The sequence below is a fragment of the Argentina silus genome (assembly GCF_951799395.1).
Source record: "Argentina silus genome assembly, chromosome: 21".
NCBI classification, from domain to species: Eukaryota; Metazoa; Chordata; class Actinopteri; order Argentiniformes; family Argentinidae; genus Argentina; species Argentina silus.
Window position 1 is genome coordinate 11,487,625 of NC_139675.1, and position 18,520 is coordinate 11,506,144.

The 18,520-nt window shown below is 47.9% G+C and overlaps 1 protein-coding gene across 1 annotated transcript in view; it reads left to right on the top strand.

Annotated features, from left to right (window-relative positions):
- Positions 1 to 18,520, top strand: part of fat1a (FAT atypical cadherin 1a) — an 80,008-nt gene that overhangs the window by 38,289 nt on the left and 23,199 nt on the right. Inside the window, exons 5-13 of the mRNA XM_083692710.1 lie at positions 84 to 245; positions 380 to 565; positions 1,079 to 1,295; positions 2,731 to 2,870; positions 10,535 to 10,810; positions 11,557 to 11,767; positions 12,904 to 16,490; positions 17,093 to 17,386; positions 17,499 to 17,694. Coding sequence (XP_083548836.1) covers positions 84 to 245; positions 380 to 565; positions 1,079 to 1,295; positions 2,731 to 2,870; positions 10,535 to 10,810; positions 11,557 to 11,767; positions 12,904 to 16,490; positions 17,093 to 17,386; positions 17,499 to 17,694 — 5,269 coding nt within the window. The remainder of the gene's footprint in view (positions 1 to 83; positions 246 to 379; positions 566 to 1,078; positions 1,296 to 2,730; positions 2,871 to 10,534; positions 10,811 to 11,556; positions 11,768 to 12,903; positions 16,491 to 17,092; positions 17,387 to 17,498; positions 17,695 to 18,520) is intronic.

The window sequence follows — 18,520 nt, forward strand, 5'->3', positions numbered from 1 at the left end:
TTCGATTATCCCCACCCTCTCCTTGCCAGAGGAGAATTCTGATACCGGCCCGACTCTAATCCCATGCCTCCTTTCTCCCTCAGATCACCGTCACGGACCATGGAGTTCCGGCCAAGTCCACTACAGTCCGGGTAATCGTGCGAGTCCTGGATGAGAACGACAACCGGCCGCTTTTCCTGGAGAAGATCTACAAGATCAAGCTTCCAGAGCGAGAGAAACCGGACAAGGACAAGGAGAAGGACAAGGTTTTTTTTTATCTCCCTTTGTTTTTTTTTTATAATTTAAATTTAAATTGAATAATTTTTGTATTGCATTTGTGTAAGAAATGTGCAATTCAAATACAGTCAGATTGATTGATGGATGGATGGATGTGTTGAAGGATCGGGCGCTGAAGAGAGACCCTGTGTACCGTGTCATCGCGTCGGACCGCGACCAGGGCGCCAACGCAGAGATCTCCTACAACATCGAGGAAGGAGACGAACATGGGAAGTTCTTCATCGAACCCAAAACTGGCCTGGTGTCTTCCAAGAAGTTCTCGTCTGCCGGGGAATATGACATCCTCACTGTAAGTACACCACCTCGGGTTTCAGAGTATCGACTGTTTGAGTTAGGGTTGATGTGATGATATGTCCTTTGAGGGGTTTTGTATTATGATTGAAAACTTGGGAGAAGTAAGTAGGTTTAGATGTTTTCAATTTTCTTTGTGTGATCTAAGTATAAAAGTTCACAGAGTGTTTCTCACTAGATTTGCAAAGCTTCTGTTCTCATTGTTATTCTCCAGAAGATAATTACATGTAAATATAAAGATCTCCATCAATGGTGAGTTACTCTTGCAAAACTCTGAAGCTCACTGTGGTCCTGATGACGTGTGATTGAATTAGCTTCGTTAGATAGACCACCCCTTGTTTTATAACGCACCTGTTCGCTGGTGTTAACAGGTGTTTTGCCTGGTTGTTTGTTCACGCATGGGCTGGTTCACCGCTCTCTGACCTCACTGTCCTCTCTCTGGCTCTCTCTCTCTCACCCTCCCTCTCTCTCTCCCTCTCTCTTGCCCACACCCCCTTTCTCTCTCCATCAGATCAAAGCTGTGGATAACGGTCGTCCCCAGAAGTCATCCACCTGTCGACTGCACATTGAGTGGATCCCCAAACCGGAGGTCCCAGCGGACGCCACACCACTGGTGTTCGAGGAGGCCCCCTTCTCCTTCTCCGTCATGGAGAGTGACCCCGTGGCCCACATGGTGGGGGTCATCACCACGGAAACCTCGGACACGCCCGTGTGGTTTGAGATCACAGGTATGGAAGAACCTCACAGGCTCTACCAGTGTATCTGTTTTTGCTGTGTGTGTGTGTGTGTGTGTGTGTGTGTGTGTGTGTGTGTGTGTGTGTTTGATTGATTGTTCAAAGGAATGCATTCTCAATAGGTTTTCTAAATGTTCTTAGCGCATTCAAAGAACGAGCTTTGATGTGCGTGTGCGTGTGTGTATGTGTGGATCCTGTGTGTTTCTTAGGGAATGCGCCCCTTGCTAATATTGTAGATTCTCTCAGTACTAACACTGTAACAAACTAATGTGATGAGATTTAAATCAAAATTAAGTGTAAATTAAAACATTGTCTTTCTCGAGACGATGATTAGCAACTCTGCATGATGTGACACACAATTGTTGCTGTAATAAACTCATTATTTCTTAAAAACACCTTCCCTCCTCCTCCTCCTCCTCTCTTCCTTCTTCCCTCATTTCCCTCCCTCCTTCTAATCAACTTCTGACTGACACCTCTCTTCTTCTCTTCTCTTTTTTTCCTCTGTGTGTTTTTCTGCTTCTGGAATGTTCTTTGGTTGGTTTGGATCTTTAAACAAGGAGACATAGAGGCTACTGAAGTGTTTTACCTGGTTCAGATGGCCTGTGACCTGAACTGTACAGCTGAAGGTAGCTAGCTTGCTGCTGCTGCTGCTGCACTGACCTCCTAACCCACCCACTGTGACTGGGTTAAGAGATCCTTCAGACCTGGGTTCAAATAGTATTTGAAATCATTTCAAATACTGAGCCGTGCTTGATTTGAGTCTGCCTTGCACAATGGAGCCAAGGGAATAGTCCCCAAAGTGCAAACCTCGCCCAGACAGGCTCAAGCAAACGCTTAACCCAGGTCTGATCCTCATCTCTCTCTCTCTCTCTCTCTCTCTCTCTCTCGCTCTCTCTCTCTGTCTGTCTGTGATTTCTGTGGGTTGAGCTTGTGCGTGTTTCATTGGAGTGATGCTGTTGTTATTTTGTCATGAAATATGTGGTTAGACATGAACAGGGCCAGGTGGTTTTCATAATCATGTGACTTGACCAGGAAAAGAGGGCCCTAGAGTGACCCACCTGACGGAAAAAAATAAATAAATAAATTACTCAGGGCCCTGGTCAGGTCAAGTCATCCAGAAAAAAAACCTGGCCCTGTACAGAAATGTTCTATGTTGTAAAAGTACACACTTGATAGTATCATGCGGTCTTGTGAGATGTGTTTGTACTTGCTGCACATGGCTTGATGTATTTCATGCATTATTCATTGCATTTGTGAATCTATAATCAGCTCTGAATGCACAGTGACAAGACACGTTTCTTTCTCGCTGTCATCACTATTCATTGTTCGTTTGACCTGAACCGGTGATGATGTGCCACTCATTTCCCCCGTCTCTCTCCTCCTCATTGTGTGCGACCTCCAAACCCATCCCTCCTGCAACCTCCACCAGGTGGGAACTATGACAGCCGGTTTGACGTGGGCAAGGCCAGCGGGACGTTGATCGTGGCGCGGCCGCTGGACGCGGAGCAGAGATCCAGTTACAACCTGACGGTCGAGGCCACGGACGGAACACGCTCCGTCAGCACACAGGTAATTGCGCCGCTGATCACATGGTTACACCGCTGGAACGCATGTTTGTCTGCTGAGGGGATTCTGTCATGGATCCTTTTGTGGGAATCGCGGACGGTGTTTGGGCCACGGCCATGTCATGGAAAACGCTGGGGAAATCTGTTGAGAGTATTATTTCGTGTGTGGGACATGTATGTAGTTTGGCCAGGATCAGAGCCAAGGACAGAGCCATCAAAACATGATTGGTTTTAGGGATTGGAAGACTGCATGTTTACGGAACAAAATGGTAGGATGTGGTGAAGCTCGGACTTATGGTGTTGTCTCGTAAATGAATGGGTCGAATGTGTTTGCGTGAGGAAGAGTGTTCCAGCTGCGTGTCAGTAGGGTGCTTTTGTTCAGGTTTCTCTAAACCCTATACTTGTTGTTTTCTGCTAGAGAAAAGAAAAAAAGGAAAGAAAATATGATTGACTGTTGTGGAGAAAAATATGGAGACATGTGAAATTACATAGTAGAAAATGTTTGCACGAGAGATGTTTCCTGCTGTGTATCCATAGGTTTTGATGTATGTTTTGATTTCTGCCTCCGCGCCCAGATGGAATTATGACTCATATATGCAGGCAGGCAGGCAGGCAGACAGACAGACAGACAGGCAGGCAGGCAGGCAGGCAGGCAGGCAGGCAGGCAGACAGACAGACAGACAGACAGACAGAGAGTTGAGGGTAAAGGTCCATCAAGGGTACATCTTGAGCATCAAGGCCGGACATTCCTTTGCCTATCAGCCGACTGTTATGATTAGTTTTGCGTGTGGGTCAACGGGTGTTTGGAGACAGTTTTCCAAACGGTGTGTCACGTCATCGCATGTGCTCGGCGGACATTCCTTCTCTCCACGTCTACCGGCTGCCTGGCCCGGGAACGTCGGAACGCTTTTTTGGCGGGCAGCCTCGGGAATCTTCCATTGTCTCATTCCTCGAGGATGGTGCCGGCCGTCTAGCCAGACCTCTTGTTAAAGTGTGTGTGTGTGTGTGTGTGTGTGTGTGCGCGCATTCCTCAGCCGTCTCCACCCCTCCTCTCCTCCCCCTCTCCCCGAACCTCCGTGTCTTTTCTTCTTTTTTTCTTCCCTTTTTCCCCCTCTGGAACGTGTGCTGGGGTCTCCTGAGAAGAGATTAAAGCTGAAAGAAACTGTGTGTGCCCAGACCACATTTTCTGATCCAGCCACCTGAACAGATTAGCATTCTGTCAAGGTTATACAAGGGCTAATTTGAGGGGATTTTAAGATTTGATTCCATGCGCCAAACTCAACAGTTCAACAGTCCCAGGTTAAACGTATCCGGTCGACTTGGTCTGGATATGCTCCGTCAAAGCTTCCGCAGCCACTGCAGCCCTCCGTTCTCCACCCTTCCGACGGAAACACCACGTCTTCCACCCAGTGTCCAGAACCTTGAGAGCCAGTCACAGAGCACCTATTGTCCGAACAGAGATTTCCTTTCTCCATGCGCTGTGTCTCCCAGTACTCTTCTCCTTTTGTCCTTGAAGTGTGCACTTGTGTACTCCCCTCTATGGATGATTCAAGTCATTACCAATGTGTGTGTGTGTGTGTGGGGGGGGGGGGGTGAAGAAGGGCACACCATGGTGGGGGGGGAATGTAGATCATTGGGATGCAACCCATAGATCCTTCTCAGAGTACAAACACTTCCTCAATCAAGCCGATGACAGACACATATCCTCATCAGCCCCGTAGCCCCCCCACACAGCACGCGGTGACATTTTCAATCCAAGTTAATAGAGTTCAGGGACACATTCCATTCAGCAAACTGGAAATATCGGGTATCTGCGATTAATTTATTTTCCGTCTCCACGTTTTGACGAGACAAAAGAAAATGACATAACACAATTAGTTGAGGCGGTTCAAAGGCACGCCCGTCTTTTTCAAGTCGGCGCTCGTTATGGTGAAGGCTTTTGTGGAGCCCCCTCAGCCTTCAGTCTGAATCAGTCACAGGCCACGGACAGACACACAGGGGGAATATGCTTTTCAATCTGTGTGTGTGTGTGTGTCTGTGTGTGTGTGTGTGTGTGTGTGTGTGTCTGTGTGTGTGTGTGTGTGTGTGTGTCTGTACATGTTTTAGGAACACAAGCCATGTTGTAAAACAGCTCTCTGTTCAGTCTCCTCATTGTTCAACTTATTGCACAATTAGTGTTTTCATCATGTACATCAAATAAAGAAACCAGATGCGTCATCTGTGGAAGGATATGTTGTGATAGAATCAGGTCACTGGAAGTAAATAGTTTTTCAGACACACACACACACACACACACTCACACACACTCACACACACACACACACACACACACACACACACCTTTTCGCTCTGCCACCCCCTTTGACAGGGTCTTTTTAGCCTGTGCTCAAATTAGTATCGAGCACACAGTGTGTCCCCATCAGCACGATGGCCTGGCACTTCAGACAGACAGCATGAGAGACGACAACTTATCTAGGTCATCTGGACCAACTCATATTTGTCCATTTGAACAATTTCATAATAAACTGTTGGAAACTGTAGAACGTCCTCTAAAGTTTAGTTGGCCGTTTCTTTTCTTTCTTTCTTTTTTTTTCTTTTTTTTACAAAGACTAAAGTTTCTTTAAGTTTCTAAATCAGCCTTTCCGCTTGGTGATGTAAGGTAATGCACATAACGTTGAATAACGCCGTTATTATGTGTCTAACCCCAAAACAAGACTTCTCGTCAACTGCCATGAAGTTGCAGATGGACCCAGGAGAAGAAATAAACAACATTTAAATCCCCTAAACGGGTTAAATATGCAAAGGGATTGTGTTTTGTACTTTTGTTTGTTTTTCCGTGGCAGTCTGCTGTTTATCGGGAGCGCTGTGTTTCATCTAAATGGAGTGCTGCGTCGTATTAGATCTACCCCGTCGCACGCGCTGAAACGCGCATGCTCGCCCGCGCCCGCGTGCAGAGCACCCCGTGAAAAGCACAAAGTTCCACTTATCTTTTCCTGAAATCAAAGTCATGTGTTGCCAGACTGGCTGGCCTATTTTCTCTCTCTCAGGAATGCATTTGTTTTGTTTTCTGTTTCTCTCTCTCTCTCTCATTTTCTTTCTTTTTCCCCCTCTACCTGCTGTCTCTCTCTCTCTCTCTCTCTCTCTCTCTCTCTCTCTCTCCCCCTCTCCATTTTTCCAAAGTGCCACATTTGTAGGCAGGCTGTCTACAGTGGGATTATGGTTATTGTGTTGAGGCCCCAAATCGAGCCCCAAATGAAACACTGGACCTCTTGTTTGTCGTGGCCTGCTTTAATCCTATTTTTGGAGCATGAAACAGTGGTCTTCGCCAATGTATTAGTGGTCCGTGCCAACGGCCGGCACACACACGCACACACCAACCCCGTAACTATTGGATGCCAGCGTCCTGCCTGCGCCCAGAACCTGCCACCTAGCAGGAGGGCATCCTTCCCCCTCACATGGTGCCGGCGGCGAGCGGTTGCTTTAGTCCCCGTCACGTGTCCCGTGTTGGACGCGACACACAGGGTGACATGCGCTCGCTCTGTGTGGAGGAGGCGTCACAACGCTGTCTCTCTCTCTCTCTCTCTCTCCCCCTCTCCCTATCTCTCTCCCTCTCCCTCCCTCCCTCCCTCTCTCTCTCTCTCTCTCTGGCTCTGTTGTTGTCCTCGCTCTGTGTTTTCTCTCTCTCTCTGTGTGTCCCTTGAAGTCTCTGCTTGGCTGGCTGTGGGAACACAGGTTGTATGCGGGGTCGTGGTCAGAACTTGAATGTCCGTTCCAGCCGACTCTTGGCTGGGGATTAGTTAGGTCGTGTTCAGTTTGGATGAAATGGGGGGGAAACGTTTGAAATAGTTTTGCCCCGGATTGCTTGACCCTGTCGTGGCTCTCTGTGTGTTTTAAAGCCAAAACAGTTTGGTTATGTTTGTTGTAGTTCCTCTCGCTGTGTGTGTGTGTGTGTGTGTGTGTGTGTGTGTGTGTGTGTGTGTGTGTGTCTGTCTGTCTGTCACAAGGCTGTGATGTTGGGCCTCTGGCTCCAGCCAGGCGCCTCCCTGAGAGATCAGCTGATCCAGACAGGGGCGCAGCATTCCAACGTGGGCACCTCACAGGGCAGGAGCTCTGCCAAGCAGGCAGCCTGGGCATGCAGCCCTCCCCACCCTTCCTTCCCTTCTTTCTCTTCTTCCCTCCATCCCTCTCTCCAGCCCCATGCCATCCTGCTCTGCCCCGCAGGAGAGCCTCAAGCTGTCCTCGGCACAATCTGTTCCAGCTGAACCTCTCTCTTCTTTTCTTTTTTCTCTCTCTCTTTATCTCTCTTCACCTCTCCATCCATCTCACCCTGACTCGCCTCCTGTGTCTCACGCGTTCTATCATTCTCTTTGTCTCTTCATCTCTCCATCTCAAACTCACTGTCATTTTTCCCTTCAATCCATTATTGACTCAATCCTAACTGTTGGTCTCTTCTCGTTTTATTCTTCTTCTGACTCTGCATTTCAATAGTTTTTTCTGTCTCGTCCCTGGATTCCACCCTCTCTCTTAAATTCCATCTTTGCTTGCTCTCTTCGCTCCCTCCCTCTCTCTCTCTCTTTGCTTTCTTTCTCTCACTCTCTTCTGCCCTTCTCAGCTCCTCTATGGAGTTCCCTCTGGAGAATCCAGCTACAACAGCTTCAGAGTAGGGCTACGATGGTTACACATGGACTTTTTTTGCATTTTAAAATTGTTTATTTTCATTTTCATAGAAATATACCTCCCAATAGCAGGAGTATAAAGTAATGACGATGAACAATTGGTTTTGCTCTATCAAACTGTCTCCATCTCCTTCCCAAAGGGTGCGTGTAATGCGCTACCTTCACTTTCGCTAAGTGCCAGATGTCCTTGCCTTCTGTTGAATAAATACTTCTATCTTCTATTTAAAGACGTTGGATGTGTAGGTCTACATTTGTTATTTATTCATCTGGAGACACCCAAACAAATGTGCAACGCTGCTATTTCGCTTTCCCCATCAAGCCAGAAATGAAGACGGTGTGAAAAAACACTCTTCAAATATTTATTTTCCACAACAAAAACGTCAACGATGTTAACAACTGCATTCTTTTTTTTTTTAAACGGTTAATATTATTTGCGTGACGATCGACCGACACCCAAAATTCCATACTTCACAGCCAAACGTCCTGTCTGTTCAGATCCACTCAGTCACACTCTATCATTCAGTTTTGGGGTCTGTGAACCCCTTTTTAAAGTAATGTAGAACCGCATCGCATAACCGCATCACACAAAAAAAAAGATGGCCGACTAACTTGTGTGCCCTTCTGTATTACCTCGCGTGGACTCAGGCTCACGGTGGATAGCGGTGGCTGAATACGTGTGTCCAGGGTTTGTATTGTTCTCTTTCCTCTGGCATTGTCAGGCCCTGACACTTGTGAGTGGCCCTCCTTTCACATGCTGCGTTATCTGTGGCCGGCCAGATTGAGACGTATTGTGTTGGGCTCAAATCCACTCCTCCTGCAGGGGAGAGGAAGCGAGGGAGTGAGGGAGGGAGAGTGTGTGTGTGTGTGTGTGTGTGTGTGCGTGTGCGTGCGTGCGTGCGTGTAAAGTAGATCGCTGGGGCCCAGGGACCCTCTGCAGCGTGACGTCTGGCATGACATGAAGCGAGATGCTTGGAGTGAGATAGACTGGTGAGCTGCTACAGAAGACACACACACACACACACACACACACACACACACACACACACACACACACACACACACACACACACACAGAGGCCCTATTCCCATTCCCCCTTAAGGGTTGCAATAAATTCAGTGCAGCTCCCATAGCAAACTGATTTAAAGTGCTCTTGCAATGAGTACAGTTTCCCACAGCTACTATTCCAATCCAGTTCACTAGCAAAACACTACTGTACTGTACTGTACTCTCCCAAGAAGCAGCTCGCTAATGTCCAGCAGCCTAATAACTGCCAATGCTAGAGTTGAGTTTATTAGCTTAACATCACAACACTAACCTGCATTTGAAGCCCTAAGTGGTAGCAAAGGCCTACTCTTATCTGCTCACCGTACACTAACACGGAAACGACACGGGCCGTGTGCGTGTGCGCAACATGCGAACATTGCAAAATTCTTTAATGCTCCCATTCCGTTCCATCATTTCATCCACATCACGCATGCAAGGTCCTGTTTCCCCTCGCGTCTCAAACAGTTGAAACTAGTTCTATTTGAGACTACAATGTTACACCAGTGTAGCTTCCGTGTAGCGCTGAGACTGCTAGCATGTAGCCTGAAGTTGGACGTACTAGAGCATACTGCTACTGTATGGACCAGCCAACCTGAAGCTACAGCCATGTCTGCTAGCATGTAGCCGCAGCATCCATCTGTGAGACTGGCCGGCATTGCCAACATCACAGCGCCCGACAGATTGTGAATGTTATCACTCCTGTCAGATTATTCTATATCAGTCTCGGAGCCCCGCTGGCATCACTCTCGGAGCAGTCAGAAACACCTACGGTCACTTTTTGATGTCATAAAGATTCTGACACTGGCAGACGGTGGGAGGGACGCACGGCTCTTTTGAGCCTGATTTCAGACTCTTTTCCAAGCCCTATTGTCCTGCCTTGCATTTACCTACACAATATGCTTAGGCAGTAGGGGCTTGGCTCGGGGTTCTTTTTGGACGGGGCAAAATTGGTGGAAAGAGGCTAGAAATAGTCATCTCTCTCAGTGCCTCTCTGCTAGACCCTACATGTGCTGAGGGAGTATGGTCTTGCATTGTGGTCGTTTCTGGATTGGGCCAATCCCTTTATTCTTGCTCCAGCTTTATCCAGCTCTCTGTGTGTTTTTCCCATGTGGGACATCACCCCCTGGTGGCTGGTATGCAGGTGGCTAATCTGTGTTGTTCTTTGTTCCCCGCATTTCGCCATGGTTAAAACCCCCTCAGGTCTGGTACTGAGCCCTGCTGTTCTATCAGCTCTGTCTCTATAATCCCCCTGTCGGATGTCAACCAGACCACTGGCTCACATTGATAAAACAAGTCCCCGCTGGAATGTGGACAGTTTAGAGGATGGGTGCTTTGTAATGGAAAAACACAGGGGGATAGTTGTTAGAAGTGTATTCTGGAATATGTAGTTTAGGATGTGAGAAAATGAGTTACCATATGTGTGTGCAAATCGCCTATATGTTTATTTTTTTTTATTTGTGATAGTAATCCAAGAGTATCTCAGTATTAATACCTGAATTTGATTCCTAACCAATTACCACCCTTCCCCTGTAAAACCGTTCGCTCATGATAGCTCATGAATGTGCAGTGTGTTTCTGAACACAACACTTGCACTTTCCGCAACTTGATGGCTTAATCTCATTTAATTCATAACGCGAGCACCCGTAACTTCTTTACCTCCTCCTTAGCACAGCTTTGTATTGTGCAGTTCTCAATTCATCTGGATGCATTAGGTCTAGCCCACATTGATTTCTTGTTTTCCTTGTCAGAGTGGCAAGTGACCATGCGGTTAAAATATCGCTTTTACCATTATATGTATTGATCTGGTCTGTATCTATCTACAAAACACCACTTATTACTTTGGAGGGAGGGAGGGAGAGAGAGAGAGAGAAAAATAATGAAGCGCAACCATGCTCCTTTATGTTGGCCAATGACCCAAGTATTCACCACCCTCTTCCTCTCCAACAGGTCCTGATCCGCGTCATTGACACCAACAACCACCGCCCCCAGTTCTCCCAGCCCCGCTACGAGGTCAGCGTGCCCGAGGACACGCCCCCAGAGACAGAGGTTCTGCGTATCTCCGCCACGGACGAGGATGAGAAAAACAAGCTGACCTTTACCCTCCTGAGCAGCACCGACCCCTTCAGCCTCAAGAAGTTCCGTCTGGACCCGGGGTCCGGCATTCTCTACACGGCCGAGAGACTGGACCATGAGACCATGCACAGACACACCCTCACCGTCATGGTAAGAACCAGAACACACTGGTTAACATAAGGGGTGTGGTTCTAGATGTCCCAATGTTGGAGTCAATTTGAATTTAGATTAATTTGATGCAATTCAATGTAATAATCAATGCAATGCAATTTGATTCATTTGATTCAATGGGTAACTGGTTACACAGTATGACAGACAGGTCACACACTGTGCCATTGAAGGCTTTTCTTAATGGGAATGACTTTCTAATCTTCCTATTCCACTATTTTATTATTTCTGAATTCTAAGGCTGCTTCTCTCTCCCACTGTATCTGAGCCATATACCCCTCTTTCTCTCTCTCTCTTTCTCTCTCTCTCTCTCTCTCTCTCTCTGAGAGAACAATCCGATCACTGTTTCCCATTCAGCTACAGTGTGTCTCAATCAGCCAGCCTCACTCCCTAACAGATGGGCATCCCAGCGTGTATTGATTAATTCTTTGTTTGTGTGTGTGTGTGTGTTCCTTTGCTGGTATTTGCCATTTGGAACCAGCCATGCGGTGCCCATCCGAAGTGATACTCCCCTCTATGTGTTTGTTTACTCCCTCAATTTCGCAAAGAACTGAGGCATGGCCCTGACAAATTAAGATGTGATGTCTGTTAGTTTGTTTGTTTTTTTAGACTTGATGAGTTTGTCAATGCACAGTTATTAAGTGACTGTAGGGGAACAGGGATTGTAATGCATCTACACACTCTCTCTCTCTCTCTCTCTGTATCTCTCTCTCTCCTTCCCCCCCCAGGTGCGAGACCAGGATATCCCAGTCAAACGTAACCTGGTGCGTGTCATTGTCAATGTCGAGGACACCAATGACAACTCCCCCTGGTTCGTCGGTTCACCATACTCCAGCCGTGTCTTCGAGTCGGCCGCAGTGGGTTCTGCCGTCCTGCAGGTCACCGCTCTAGACAAAGACAAGGGCCAGAACGCTGAGATCATCTACAGCATCGAGTCAGGTAGCCAACATTCCACACTGCTAGCGCTGGCGGGAGCATTCTCAGCATGTCTGTCATAGCTTCTATCGAGTTGCCTCTGGATAGAAGTAGGCATAGCAACAGCCCCACCACCCACCATTCCTTCCAGACTGATATCATCTACAGCATCTGGTGACGTAACGACCTCACCAGCCCCCGACACAGATGCTAGGCTAGCTAGCGCATTCTTAGCATGAGAATGTATGAGAGTCAACCAGATGTCCACTGCCCACTGGACCTTGGTCATGAATGGGATTCCTGGCAACAGTGTAGGAGGACTGTGAAGGCAGGATTCAGAGGATCTCCAAACACGTTGGAGTTTCAGCCCAAGCCCCCTCTGCATTTCCCACCATTGTTTTCTCTGTAAATAAGCTATGTTATGAGAAGGAGGGACATGGAGATATTAGCTGAGGTCTTTGTTTGAGGATGTGACATTTTTAAGATATTTGAGCTGGAGATAATTGAAATGTATCTTGCTGGAGAGACAGTGACTCCTATTTAAAAAGACGTTCACTAAAGTCGAATACAGAGAGTTTACAGTTGGTGCAATTGTAAGGAGCTAGCAACTCATCTCGAACTGAAAGCTATATATATGTATATGCTAATTAAGGTTGGCGACAGGAAATGATAGAACACATCACATATGCCATGTAATTGCACAATTATTTACATGTTAATTCAATGTTAACACTACAGTTATTACAGTGTTATTATGCATGCATAGAGGGAACCTGTGTGTTGCTGAATCATTTAAAGTATGTTGGAATAACCACAAAGTCTTACAAATTAAGCAAATTTTATATTGTGGGTCAATAAGAAAGATGGCAGGAAGTATACCCCAACATGTTTTTGATTAAAATGTCCATTTAAATGCTTATCATTGGCCATGACCAGAATATAGAAGTGTGCTAATGAGAGTAGTTAGTCTTGACTTTAACTCTAATGTCCTCACAGTCTTTATTTAATTTACTCTCATCAAGAAGCCACACAATTACACCCAGGATTAATCACTTAGATATGCACAATATCAGGCTGAATTAAAAAAATAAAAAAATCAATGCAATAGCAACCACACTAATACATCATTCTCATCTTCTCCTTTCTTTTTTTTTTTACAGGAAATGTTGCCAACTCATTTGCCATCGATCCAGTTCTTGGGATGGTTAGCGTTGCGAAAGAGCTGGATCGAAGCAGCAAGAACCAGTTTGAGCTGGCTGTGAAGGCTACAGATAAAGGAATGCCTCCTATGACTGCCATGGCCACCATTCACATCGCGGTCACCGTCTCTGACAACGCCACGCCCAGGTTCACCGAGAAGGAGTTTTCCGCTGAAGTCAGCGAATCCGCCCTTCCTGGGACCTTTGTGAGCTTGGTCACAGCCACCAGCCAATCATCTGTCTTCTACCAGATAAAAGGCGGGAACATCAACAGTGCCTTTGACGTTAACCCCAACTCTGGTGTGGTGGTCTCCCAGAGGGCTTTGGACTACGAGACAACCCCAGAGTACAGGCTTACCATACAAGGAACCAACATGGCAGGTCTGGCTAGCAACACCACCCTCTTGATCCACCTAAAGGACGAGAATGACAACGCTCCCATCTTCCTCCAGCCTGAGTTCATAGGCATGGTTAGTGAGTCTGCCCCAATCAGCAGTGTTGTCCTAACCCGAGGCAACACACCATTGGTTATCCGTGCTTCGGATGAAGACCGTGACAGCAACGCAATGCTGGTATATCAGATCGTGGAGCCCTTTGCCCATAACTACTTTGCTATTGACTCCAGCACAGGAGCTATCAGAACCACAACGACTTTGGATTACGAACAGAGAAGCGTTTTCCGGTTCACTGTACAGGTTCATGACCTGGGGATGCCACGGCTTTTTGCTGAGACGGCCGCAAACGTAACCATTGAGGTCATTGACGTCAACGACTGTTCGCCGCAGTTCAGCCAGGACCTCTATGAGACGACCGTCATCGTGCCGACGTACAAAGACGTGAAGGTCTTCAAGGTCAACGCCACGGACGCCGACGGATCCAGGCCAAACTCTAAACTCTTCTTCTCCATCTCCGAGGGGAACATCGGGGATAAATTCAATATGGATCCCAACACGGGCGTCATATCTATTCAGAACGTGACTCAGCTGAGGAGCCGGTACGAGCTGAGAGTGAGGGTGTCTGACGGCCGCTTTGCCAACACGGCATCGGTGAAGATAAACGTCCGTGAGAACAAGGAGAGCAGTCTGAAGTTCACCAGGGAGTCCTACAAGGCCTACGTCCAAGAGAACTCCTCTGAGAAAAAAACGCTAGCGGTCATCGCCACTGTGGGGAACCAAGTCAACGAGCCTCTCTTCTACACCATCCTCAACCCTGACAAGAGGTTTGAAATCAGTCGCACCTCTGGGGTCGTCTCCACTACAGGAACTCCGTTCGACCGCGAGGCCCAGGACACGTTCAACATCGTTGTGGAGGTCACGAGACAGGAAGCGTCCTCAGACGTGGCCCATGTGCTGCTGACCGTGACCGTTGAAGATGAAAACGATAACCAGCCGATGTTCGTGAACCTGCCCTACCAGGCTCTAGTCCAGATGGATGCAGAGGAGGGGCAGGCCATACGACAGGTCACTGCCGTGGACGGGGATACGGGCCGGAATGCGGAGATCCACTACCACTTGAAAGAACACCACGAGTACTTTCAGATAAACCCATCGGGAGAGATCTCCCTCAAAAAGCTATTTGAGAAAGAATCCCTCAACACCGAGTTTGTGGTCACTGTAGTGGCTAAAGATGGAGGAGAGCCGGCTATGTCAGCGGAGGTCGAAGTGCCCATAACTGTAGTGAACAAAGCCATGCCTGTGTTTGAGAAGCCGTTTTACAGCATTGAGATCCCAGAGAACATCCAACTACACACACCTGTCATTCATGTCCAGGCAAATGACTCTGAAGGCCCCCGTATCGTATACACCATCTCCGAGGGAGACCCGTTCAGTCAGTTTTCCATTAACTTCAACACTGGTGTCATACACGTCATTCAACCTTTAGATTTTGAGACTCACCCGGCCTATAAGCTAAGTGTTAGAGCCACTGACTCTCTAACAGGAGCCCATTCAGAGGTGTTCGTTGACATCATTCTGGAGGACATTAATGACAACCCACCTGTTTTCCAGTCAAAGGCCTACAACGGCAACATCTCCGAAGCTTCTGTCATCGGCACGACAGTCTTACAGGTCACCGCCACAGATTCCGACACGGGCAACAACAAAGTGTTATTCTACCAGCTAGTTGAAGACAAAGGGAAGAACTCCGATTACTTTAGTATCGACCGTGACACAGGGATGATATGGACCGCTCGTATGCTGGACCATGAGGAACCCCAACCGCTCAAGTTGACTGTTCGAGCTGTGGATGGAGGAGTTCCAGCCCTCTCCGGTGATGTCACCGTCACCATAGAAGTCACCGACCTGAACGACAATGCGCCGGCGTTCTCCGAGAGCGTTTACGACGCAACCATCAGCGAGCTGGCCCCCCGAGGTCACTTTGTTACCAGCGTCCAGGCCTCGGACGCCGACAGCTCAGATGCGGGCCAGCTAGAGTTCTCAATCCTCTCTGGCAATGAGGACCAGAACTTCGGCATTAATAAAAGCACAGGAGCCATCGTCATCTCTAACCATCGAAGGCCACACATGGAACCTCTATACAACCTAAACATATCTGTGTCCGATGGCGTGTTCAGAACCTCTGCCCTCGTCAGAGTCACAGTCATCGGTGCCAACTTCCACAACCCCACCTTCCCTCAGGTGGACTACGTGGTCGAGCTGGTCGAGAATTCACCGGTTGGCACGCTGGTCGCAGAGGCCAAAGCCACGGATGAAGACGCAGGAATGTATGGGCTGCTCACTTACCACATTGTCAATGACTTTGCTAAAGATAAGTTCTCCGTCAATGGGAACGGACAGATTTTCACCCTAGAGAGCCTCGATCGTGAGAATGCTGTCGAGAAGGTTATCCCTATCTCTCTGATGGTGATGGACGGCGGAGGAAAAGTAGGCTTTAGTATTATCAACGTCATCTTGACAGATGTTAATGACAATGCGCCTCAGTTTAGGGCAGCGGAGTACCGAGCTAACGTAGTGTCCGAGGTCGCCATCGGCACCACTGTGGTGAAAGTGGCTGCCTCAGACATGGACGAGGGTAGCAACGCTGACATCACCTACGCCATCGAGGCCGACGTGGAATCCGTGGATCAGAACTTCGAGATCCACCCCCTCACCGGGGTCATCGTCACCAAAGAGAGCCTCATCGGGCTTGAGAATGACCTTTACGCTTTCTACGTCAGGGCCAAAGATGCCGGAAACCCCTCAAAACAGTCCGTGGTCCAGGTCTACATCCGGATTGTGTCCACTGAGGTGCCTGTCCCCAAGTTTGTGGAGCCACACTACCGCTTCACCATCGCGGAGGACCTACCCATCGGGACGGAGATCGATGTGATCCAGGCGGATGGCGAGCAGCCGGTGGTATACAGCCTGGTGAAGGGAGAGACAGCGGAGAGCAACCTTGACCAGGTGTTCTTGGTGGACCGTGACACAGGGGCGTTGAAGCTGGAGAAGAGTCTGGACCACGAGACGACCAAGTGGTACCAGCTCACACTGCTGGCCCAGAGCCAACACGAGGACTACGAGATAGTGGCCTCCGTTGATGTCAATATCCAGGTGAATATGTCTTGGATAAGACAATATCCTGTCTCATCATATATTTATCATACGTTTATCATATATGTAGCCTAATGTAACATAATATGCTATAATCAATATTTATTACTTTATTCTTTTTAGGTTTTTAGTACCTTCTGTTGTGATGTTAGATTTGGCTTGTTTTCTTTTTTTGCTATTTACATTGCATTTGTATATTCAGGTCTATCTGTGGTTGTCCAATATCTAATTGTACTGGCTGCTTTTCGACAGCGTACCAGTGTGTGCCAAGGCATACTAGTGGCCAGCCTAGTGCTCAAAGCCTGGTGCTGCGAGCTTTGTGAACAAGCCTGTTGGAATTTCCACAGCTGGGCTTTAGTCCCACCCATAGTTTGTTTACTTTCTGCAGTTCGTAAGGTGGCGAACTCAGAGACACTTGCAAACCATTCCAAAGTAGCTTATTTGTGAAAAGCACAATTCAAATAAATTAGATTGTCTATTTAAAACAGGCTAACTTTACACACACACACACACACACACACACACACACACACACACACACATGCACGGCGTAAGCCCCACTGTGGAAAGCCGGCTAATGAATTGTTCCAAAAACGCTCCAGATTAAGGACCTGAACGACAACAGGCCTGTGTTTGAGTCTGACCCATACGAGGCGGTGGTGGTTGAGAACCTACCCGGGGACACGGCTGTGATCCAGATCAAAGCCACTGACCAGGACTCAGGCACCAACGGCCAGGTGGTCTACAGCCTCGACCCCAGACAGACCTCGGAGGAGATCGCCGAGCTGTTTGCTGTCAACAGCGAGACCGGGTGGGTGACCACTTTGAAGGAGCTGGACCGCGAGAGGAGGAGCAAGTACACAGTTGCAGTCCTCGCCACGGACCGTGGCGAAAAGGTATACAAGGTTTATGTTTGTAAAGGGTAAGGGTCTTGCCCTATAAGCCCGTTTTGTATACCATAAGCCCTTCTTTTTCTTCACTCTCTGTTTTTATTTGTGCAAACTCCAGGGCCAGCTGACGACCAGCACCAAGGTGGAGGTGATGGTGGCCGACGTGAATGACAACCCTCCGCGTTTCACAGCGGAGATCTACAAGGGAACAGTGAGCGAAGATGACCCCCCGCCCAGCGGCGTAATCGCCATCCTCAGCACCACAGACGCCGACTCAGAGGACATCAACAAACAAGTCAGCTACTTCATCACAGGTGGGCATTACATCATATAATCATCTCGACTTATCTCCTTTGTTTGTCTTCTTAAATCTATATATACGTCTCTCCTTTCTCTCTTAATGATGGGGGATATTCCCAGAAGATTAGCCCCCCCCCCCCATATCCTCCCCAACTCCGCCCCAACACAAACAAGCGCACACACCCACCCTCTTCAAACCCTGGTTCAACGAACACAGTTTATGGAGGGATTAGACACTAAGACCACTTAATATGAAGATAATATCTTCTCCCGGAAAGATAATGCACTCTCTTTATCTGTAAACATTCTCTGAGTCATCCACTTATCCGCCAAAAAGCTCCTGGCAAATATGTAGGTCATCAACAAAAAAAGGAAGGAGAAGGAAATGTATAATTATCCCAATAACATTGGATTTAACTGGGAAACTTCCACACATCCTCTGGTGCTAATTAGCTAGTGTGAATAACTACGCAAACTGTCATATTTTGAGATGCATGAATGGGCCTTCATATTATTATAGCTCTCCCCCCCCCCCCCCCCCCCCCCCCCCACTCCCCCGCCCCCCACTAAACTGACTGTCGTCTTCAGTAATGTGCAATTGTACGTGAAAAGTTGTGATGAGTGAATGTGAATGAGATGAATTGTGCTGCGTAATGCTGATGTTTCTCGAGAGGGGTGTTTGTTTCTGCATTGTAAAGGGCCAGGGGTTGATCACCCCCCCTCCCCCTCCCCTCCCCTGCGAACTGACAGGGTTTGAGATTGGAGGTAATTAGAGGTAAAATGGAGCTCCAGCTCCTCTGTGAGATAATGCTGCTTCGCTGCATACGTTATTGTCCGACT